The sequence below is a fragment of the Etheostoma cragini genome, chromosome 24 (genome assembly GCF_013103735.1).
Source record: "Etheostoma cragini isolate CJK2018 chromosome 24, CSU_Ecrag_1.0, whole genome shotgun sequence".
Lineage (NCBI taxonomy): Eukaryota > Metazoa > Chordata > Actinopteri > Perciformes > Percidae > Etheostoma > Etheostoma cragini.
Window position 1 is genome coordinate 7251741 of NC_048430.1, and position 9329 is coordinate 7261069.

Below are 9329 nucleotides of genomic sequence, written 5' to 3' on the forward strand. Positions count from 1 at the left end.
GTTTTTAATTTGTGAATTAGCACTTAACAAAAAGTAAACCTGAGACTTATAGGAATGTGAAATGTCCATTGATGACTGAAGCTGTTGAAATTAGATCTGTGAATGGGTGTACCGAATAGTACACCCATTAGTACATCCAATAGTTGAATAGTTGAATAGTTGAATATTCGCGCTATAGAAATAGTCAGAGGGTCCCCAAAATCACTAGGGTTTAAATCTCTGGGAACCATGGAACATCTGGACCAAAAGTAGTTCCGATCTATTTTGGAGATGTTAAGATAGTTCAGTGGGAAATAATTGACCAAACAGAGATTGTATTGGGTGTGTTTTTACTGTCAACTCAAATGAGAAAAAAACTCACAGTGTGTTTATTTATGTAATTCCCTGTCAAGCAGATCAGTTCAGAGGAAGCCTGTAAGGCATACCATGTACTGGAAACTGTTAACATTCAATAGCACTCATGTACACATTCTGCTGGAGGCCTTTTAAAGGAGCAGAAGGACCAGTTTGGTTAGATCTATGGGTTAGATCCACAGTTTAAAACAGGTTAGAGCACCTGAGACTAACGCATGGTGTGGAGTACTGCTTTTATTTGTTTGGTGCTATGAAGTTAAGGGAAGAAATCCTATCATGCAAGAATCAGTTAGCAAGAGCATTCTTTTAATGTCATGACCTCATGTAGCAAAGAAATCCCACAATGCACTTTGCAGCCAAGGAAACATTAATAATTTTCACATTAGTCACAATGACAAATACCACTCAAGTTATTTGAACTCAGTTTATCTTGAATGGATTATGTTCTAAACTTCATGGAGTGAAGTAAAAGAATTACATTTACACAATGATATTCACCAGAAGAGGAGGAAGGGGCAAACCCCCTTCTTCGCATCTGAAATTGGGCGTCAGTTCTTGCAAATTAATAAAATAACACCATAATATCACAATTGTGTTAATAAGAAATGTAAGCCATTTGAGTGGAAGACACCCTCCGAGTTCTATAACAGGCGTAAAAAATAACTATGGCTATATACAGTATATACATATAACACTTTGTTGAGCAATACACATATGTATTATGTGCAATGTGTACAATAACAAGGCTTTACAGTGTTATGTGTAGACAATGACCAACCTTTGCAACATAATGATATATTATAAATATATAATCATATGTTTTTGTATGTCATGGTTGAGATGATGTGAATATTTATGTTGATAAAGTGCATGCAGATGTGGACGTTGGGGTTCTCAAATTTTATTGTGTAACATAGTTTTTTGGTGCTATACTGCCACAAAATATTTGCACTTACTGTATGTCCTAAATGCGTTTTTTTTTTGACCACTGTAGTTTTGTGTGGGTTTGCGGTTGTCCCCCGTAAAAAGAGGAATACTTTAATTCATTCAGTGGAGCTAATGAGACAGTAGTTAAAGACTATGTTCACAACAGGTGTCTCCTAAAATAGTGTGCTTCAAACTAAGTGCTGTTTCTGGTGTCTGATCTGAGGCGGCTGCCTCCGTTAATCTGAATCATCAACCAGAGGGGGAACGACGTGCAGCAAACGGCCGCAGGTCCGAACCGAACCCACGGCCGCCCCGGCGAGGACGGAGCCTCTGCACATTGGAGGTGTAGCAAATATATTTCATAATATACCATAAAGTACTTATTTGTTCTCAGCCTAATCCAGAGCATTTTACAAACCTACGTGAGGTTCCAAATCCAATTTTTGCAGGGAAACAAGGAAGGAAAGAAGCCCTTACTGTTTATCCAGGAGGCCTTTTACATGTAAATTACAATTTGACAAAATGTTTTCATTAGAAAAATTGGCAGTTTTCCAGTTTACCATGCCCTTTTCTAATTCAAAGTTAAGAGAAAGCTGAAGGATAGCTTCCCTGTAGACCATTCCCACTTGTAGTTTATGGACAAACGTGTCCCACTGCTTGGAATTAAAGAAGCTTAGACAGAGAAATAGATAAAGAGAAAGATCCCGACCGAGCAAATCACCACTAGTCCTGTGTTCAGAATGATTCTGGTCAGTGGAGGTTCATGGAGAAGCTCATCCACGATCTTCTCCTGCTCCTGGACTGTAATGACCGGAGCTTCGGACGGCTTCTCCTGGAAGCCACAGAAACGCTCTAAAGCCTTCAAACACCTCCCACCCTCTACTCGTCCTCCTCCAAGGCAGCCTTCCTTTTCCTCCTCTCCAACCCTTACTCCTCTCCCTCCTCCCTCTTCTACCATTTTAGGGTCAGAAATATGTAAGTGGCAACCATTCTGGATTGGATGGTGTGTTTCTTTTTCACTGGCTGTGATAGTATGACCATTGCTTGGTTGAGCATTTTCATGACTTGCCTCAATGCCATTAAGCTCGTCTGGATGGTCTTGACACTTCTCTTTAGTGAGCAAACTGTTTCCATTTAGGTTTCCTTGGTTTAGAGGCTTCAAAGCAGTGACTTCTTCTCCAGCTTCCTCTTTTTCTCGCTGTTTTTGTCTCCGTCTCCTGTTTAACCCCCACAGGGTAGTGGTTAGGATTTGTTCTTTTCTGGGCGGAGGAGTGCAGAGACTCACCACTACAACCACAGAGGCGGACACCCAAAACAAGATGGCTGCCACATACATGAAATGAATATCTTTGATGAAAGATGGCCGCTCGTCAGGCTGATCGCAGGGAGGCTCGCGGTAAACCAATGCCAAAATCAGACGCAGTGCTCCAAGGGCGAACCCTACCAGTCCACCCCAGAAGGCACCTTTCTCATTGCAGCGACGCCACAGTATGGCAAGCAAGAAGAGGGCCGCTATTGGTGGAGTCAGGTAATCTGTTACTTCCTGGATGTAATAGAACATCTGGCCTCCTTGCATCTCGATGATGACCGGCACCCAGGCAATGCTGACGACTACCATGAAAACCACAAAAAACCTGCCGACTATCACCAGCTCCCTGGATGACACCTGCTTTCGTAGCATCTTGTAAATATCCAATGTGAATATGGTGCTTGCAGAGTTGAAGATGGAGTCCAAGTCGCTCATCAGAGCTGCGATCATGACAGCCATCATGAGGCCGCGGAGACCAACGGGCATCACAAACATGACGAGCCGTGGGTAAGCCACGTTGCTGCAGCCGCTCGCAGAACGGCACACTTCCATGCAGTGCTCTGGGCTGATACACGCCAACTGATCAGCAAAAAAGATCCTGGAAATCATCCCTAGAATTGTGATAATAAATAAAGCAGTTATTTAGTGAGCCCACTGTCAGGATTAAGGGGTACCTTACTCAAAAAGCAATTAATGGCTCTACCTGGGATGACAATGATGAACATGGGGAGGATTTTCAGAAAGCCAGCCATGATAGTAGAGCCTTTGGCATGGGCAATGTTCTTCGCTGCCAGAACCCGCTGTACAATCACTTGATCTGCACACCAGTACCTTGAACACAGAGGGAGGATGCTTAGAGTTAACAATTAGTCCTCAACAAATAATCAGGCAGCATGATAGCAAGGGCACTGGTTCACTCCCCATTACCTGTGCTGTTTGTACTGACTCCAAAGGCTAACTTTGTGGGCAAATTGCTAGGCCAGGGACACTTTTAAACACATGGCTCCAGCAGGGTTATTATAGTGAACTAAAATGAAAACAAAAATAAGCACTGAAAAATATTTTTATAAAAAAAACTAGATACAAATTAAAACCTTCGAGAAAAACTAAAGTAAAAATATATTGATTGTCTAAACAAAACAAATAAAAATGAATGTAAATCATTTCAGTTTTTGGAACTCTTCTAGGGAGCATACAGGTGCTCAGAAAATGTCATGGCAAATGTCATGGCAATCATTTTTGATTTGTACAAGCGTGACACTGGCTCAAAAGAAAAAGACCTGGGTACACACACATATAAGCACTACATGAAACTGAAAGTCTGTCTATGTGGAGACACTTGAACAAGTACCAAATAGAGGCTGGGGTCTGGCCCAGTAAGAAACCAGGCCAAGGCAGGTCTGGATCCCTTGGTCCTCGAAGTATCTTCAAAGCATCTGGCTTTGGGTTTAGGTGGAGGTGGCAGGATTCAGAATATGTCAGGTTGGATGAAGACAGCAAGATGGCAGTGATGTTTGGAGCAGCCTGCATGTACTTGGTCCTCACCCCTTAAAATGACAGGGCAGGACATGGTTTAGCATATGGTATGGTATGCAGATGGTATTACAGTCTATACCTGATCATATGGCATTAACAGTTTAATAATGCATAAAGGAGATCAAAAAAGACCTTCAAGTCCTCCCACTTTGAAGAGGCTGATGCCCATGAGGCAGAGTGCTCCAGCGATCATGAGGAATGCCTGGACCGTATCCGTGTAGATGACAGCAGCCAGACCCCCAGTCACTGTCAGCAAAGCTGTCATGGTGATGAGGAGGATGATTGACAGATAGAGGTTCCACCCCAAGGATTCCTGAATGAACAAGGCTCCGGCGTAGAGATCCACGGACAACTTGGTGAAGATGTAGAGGATGAGAGATAACGCTGCAAAATACACTTTTAGTCGGTTCCCGCCAAACCGTTTGGACAGGTACTCTGGCATGGTGTAGACTCCGGACTGAATATACACGGGGATAAATATCCAGCCTAATAACTGGAGCAATAATAGAGCGTTTAATTCCCATGCAGCCACGCTCAACCCGCTAGCAGCACCTGATCCAGCTAGTCCAATGAAATGCTCGCTTCCTATGTTGCTGACGAATAGAGATGCTCCTACAGCCGCCCAATTCATGGAGCGCCCAGCGAGGAAGTAACCACTCACTGTGCTCTTATTGGCTTTCCACATGGCAAAGAAACCGATCGCAAGCACCAGGGCGAAGTAGATAACTACAACGATGATGTCCGCCGCTGCCAGGGTGGCAGCCATGATCGAGCACTTTCGTAGTTCTCTAACAGAACGAAACAAAATGTTGTGCTAGGGCTTATATATTTGCCTTTTATGTCTAGATATTACCCTACATTTAAAATGTGCATGCAGATACACTGAAATATCCACTAATTAAAGTCCACAGATTTCTGTTTTAATCAGATTTTAGGGTGGCAAAAGGTTGTAATCAGCTAGGAAACAAAATCATCATATACACTCAACTGCACATTGTCTAATACAAATCAGTTTCAAGCAGAAGGCTGAGATCAGTGTTCCTTGTTCCTTTGTAGTTAAACTTGGGAATCAATGCAGGCTGTGGCGTGTTGCCGCGATTTGATTGAGGAAGCCTCAAAAGCAAATGGTCATCTGGATCCTGCAACAAACACAAAACAACAAAGTGTTCTTATTTCCAAAGCAATGCTGTTAAGTGACACATTTACCTTGTGTCTCTATTGCTTCCATAACGTACACGTAGACCCTAATACCTTCCACACTCAATTCCAGTAATTCCCTCAAGAGCAAGCATTTAGTGCGAGAAAATCTCCCTTTAGGCAGAAACCTTGGGGGGTGAGGAAAACCTCCGTTTAGGAAGATATCTTGGACAGACCCAGGCTCTTAGTGGGCGGTGTCTGACGGTGCTGGTTGGGGGTGTAATGACCAGTGGCAATAACAGTCATAATAAAGATAGTCAATAAAGATAATGAAATTATGACTAGAAATAGTAGTTGGAGGGCGTAGCAGCATCCCACCAAAAGTATGTGTCAATGTGCAAGATATTAATGCTCTTTAGAAGTAAGCAAACAATAATAACATGTGCACTGATGTTTGAGGGGTACTCCAGTGAATAAGTAATGCACTTTCATTAGTTAGGGGTCTCATGAGAAAAAAAAGATGTTCAAAATCAAAGCTACAAAAGATTGGGATATCCAGATTTTTTATCCCTAGTATGAGTAAAAAAAAAAAACTCTGGATAATACAATTCCCATGATGCAGCTTAGTACTGTCTTTCATTGGACCCTACCTATCCATTACACATCTCCTTGATTTGTCAATTTGGGATTCTAAATCCAGAAAAAAACTGTAAGCTCACATCTACACCTCCAATCACAAACCAAGCTCACATCTACACCTCCAATCACAAACCAAGCTCACATCTACACCTCCAATCACAAACCAAGCTAACCCTCATGACATCACCAGAGCTGTTTGGCTAACTTCATCTAGAGACAAAAAAAAAAGGACATCACACATCCGTTTCCACAGGATGAGTATACTGATCAACAGCTGGGTGACCTGACCTAAGTGTGCTCATTTCTGTCACTTGTATATAAGTTATTATTTTTCAAATGTCAACAAATATCCAGGAAGGCTTGTAGTATTTGGTACATAAATGAAGTCTTGATTTATGCAACCCCCTGGTTATATCAATACCAGTGCAAGCTGTGTAAACAGGGAACATGTTTCTTTTCTTTTCTGTCCTGTCTTTCCGATGCACCTGCACAGCAGAGACTTTCATAAAGCCTATTTTTTTTTATCTGGCCTTTTCAAAAGGGTGGAGGATCTTGGGACTGTCTGTGCCAGAAGTGGAGCAGTCAGCACTTAACCTATTCTGCCAGGCTGTCATTTAAGAGTGACAGAGTAACTCACCATGAACAGTTCCGGTAAACAAATGATATAAGATAGCACCATAACTCAGAACAAAAGATTCACTCACTAGTCTTCTGATTAGTCTCTAATCAAGTCTTCTTAAGCAAATTGCAAGGGATGTCTTACAAGTCTCTGAATGCCAATCATTGTATTTTCTATTTCCAAAGCGGGGTGTTTGAAAGATGTGGGCGTTTAGGCAGGGAGGGTACCAGGTTGCATTACAGGGAAGAGGCATATATACTAGATCCTAACATTCAGGATATCTCGACCTCTGCTGCTTCAATTCACCCCTTTAAAGCATGATTAAAGCATGATTAAAGCATGATTAAAGCATGATTAAAGCATGATTAAAGCCTGATCAAAGCATGATTATTACTTAGCACCTTTGCAAGTTGGTGCTGCTGTTGTGTTTTTAAAGGAGAAAGTTGGGAGGGCTAGGGCTGCAGGTAACTATTATTATATTTTATTAATGATTATTCTGCCAGTTATCATCTCAATCCATGCAATTGTTTGGTCCAAACCATGTGAGAAAAATCATGAAAAAACTCATAACCCAAGGTAACATCTTCAAATGTCTTGTTTTGTCTAACCAAAATAACAATTGTTTATTACTGAAGAAGACTTGATTTTATGCCACCAAATGCCTTTGTAGACCTTGTAGCATGGAAACTATGACAAAATTAAAGGCTACAAGGCTCAAGCTGCTCTCTCGTAATGACTAGCGGTGTTTTCTGTAAGCAATGCTCTCACTAGCCTTGTTACAGTACTGTACGAGGGTCTTTCATCAGGGCTGGTTGGTTGTTGCTCAGCAGAGCGTGCATGTCGTTGGAGGACAGCTGCAGGTTGACTGGATGAATGTGTAGAAATTTGGAAAATCCAGATCTCTTTACACAGCCTAATTCACTTTATTTTAGCTCTGTGCAGGCAGCAAGAGAATGTTTCACTTGTGTAAACGCCTGGAGACAACAGCATCAGTGACATCTCCTAAACAGAGTTGGACCTATTCTATTTCCACATGCAGGGTGTACTCCTATACTATTTTCAGTAAGTCAATATTGAGTTAAAATCATTAGTACACGGCTATAACCGTCTTCTTGAGGTGGATTTTGTGTGAACAGGTTTAGTCATGTACAGTTGAAGTTATTTCTCCCTCTTAGAGTTATGTTAGGGGACTTTTCCACATGTTTAGGGTTTTTATGTCTTAAATTATTCTTGTTTTTAGACGTGTATCTTATATATTTAATGCGCCTACGGTTGTGGCACTCACAATTTCATTTTAGGGGTCTCTGTGCAATGACATTAAATCATTTTACAAGTCTTGTATTTTATTCTTCTCTTTCAAACAAAGGGAGTCACACTGCTATGCGCTCTACAATATGGTTCCAATTCAAAATATTGAATTATTTTGTTTTAATCTCATTTATGTACACTTTTTCTGGAGAAAGCTAAAATATCCTGCACCCACTTCTTCTAGCTTATTAAACCTCTGCTCAGGTTCAAGTACGGTTATATTAGAATATCACCTGATCACCAAAACAATAACAAAGATTAACTTCTGATGAGGATGGATATAGTTATGCTAATATAATTAGGCAAATAAATGAGAATGCATACGTGTGTGGACCACGGGTGTGTAGCAGCGTGTTTGAACTCACTTCCTTAATACTTCATAAAATAATGGTTGTAATATTCCTATGAAATTCTGCAGGAGACACTGTAACAGCAATTTATAGATGCTTTTTATAGGATGCATATTTCCATCATATTCCCTAAAACACTTACAAACAATACACTGAGACAATATCCCTAAAACATTCTTAAAGTTCGGTTGCGGATTTTATTAGTTCTGGATGTTAATAGTAGTAGTGGAAGACATATTTGTTAAGTATTTTCAATCAATTCAGATTTATTTTGTACTCTTATACTTAAATTGGACTTTTTGTTACTGAAAGTATGATTAAAGAGTAAAATTATTATATTTTTATACAAAGTATGCTTTATGCAACAACAACAAAATCCCTGTGTTGTATACGGTTTTATTTTTATGATTTACTTAATATTATTGTAATACAAAGGGGCTTTCTGTGGAACTGTGAGTAACACAATGAACCATTTCCTACAATATTAAAGTATATGCATGCTGGCTGTATAAGTGACCAGTTTACAATTATATTTGTTTCAAACTCTAACAATATTCTTAGAATTTGTCTTTAAATTCTTACAGTAACCTTTTTTTTTTTTTTTACCGCAGGCCTGCTAGAATATTCAAATGTCAGTTAAACGTGTCAGTGGTCAGTACCAGTGATTAGTTACACAAACATTCGAGACTTAACTAATTCATTACAAGATGTGACATCGCGATATTACAGTTAAAACTACACACTCACCTGCTGGACAGCTGATCTCCGTGCGTCGTCTCCTAGTTTGTCTCTGCTGCGGGAAGTTTCCCGTCAAGCTGGTCCTCAGCCTGTGAGGCTCCGCCCACCGCATCATCATCATCATCATCATCATCCTCACCACCACCACCACCACCTGTGTGGAGGCAGGAAGAACAGGCTGTTCGCATAATCTCACTTTATGGGTATTGTTTAGGCTGAATGAAGATAATCACATTGGAAACTATTATGAATACCATGTTATGTATTTTATTTATTTTTTACTTTTAAACCTAACTATATTATTTTAACTAATCTTAATCTACAAAAAAAAAATGGAAAAATGGTGACTTCCATGACAATAATAGATGGACATTTTGGGAAATATTCACTTTTTTGCATTTAATTAGCTGAT

At 40.3% G+C, this 9329-nt stretch overlaps 1 protein-coding gene across 1 annotated transcript; it reads right to left on the bottom strand.

Annotated features, from left to right (window-relative positions):
- Window positions 1–377: 377 nt before the first annotated feature.
- Window positions 378–9006, bottom strand: slc5a3a (solute carrier family 5 member 3a). The gene is made up of 5 exons (XM_034865102.1): window positions 8927–9006; window positions 4259–5265; window positions 3942–4137; window positions 3294–3421; window positions 378–3201 (listed from the first exon to the last, which is right to left on the bottom strand). The coding sequence occupies exons 2-5, from the start codon at window positions 4890–4892 to the stop codon at window positions 1955–1957; spliced, it is 2205 nt and encodes a 734-aa protein (XP_034720993.1). The 5' UTR covers window positions 4893–5265; window positions 8927–9006; the 3' UTR covers window positions 378–1954.
- Window positions 9007–9329: the final 323 nt, after the last annotated feature.

What these genes read in the sequence shown, in the direction of transcription:
- slc5a3a (XM_034865102.1), bottom strand. Translation starts at nt 4,892, where the DNA reads ATGGCTGCCACCCTGGCAGCGGCGGACATCATCGTTGTAGTTATCTAC. An exon ending in CAAAGTGGGAGGACTTGAAG is followed by an intron (nt 4,138 to 4,258) that starts GTCTTTTTTGAT and finishes TGTCATTTTAAG; the next exon opens with GGGTGAGGACCAAGTACATG. An exon ending in CAGACCCCAGCCTCTATTTG is followed by an intron (nt 3,422 to 3,941) that starts GTACTTGTTCAA and finishes TCTGTGTTCAAG; the next exon opens with GTACTGGTGTGCAGATCAAG.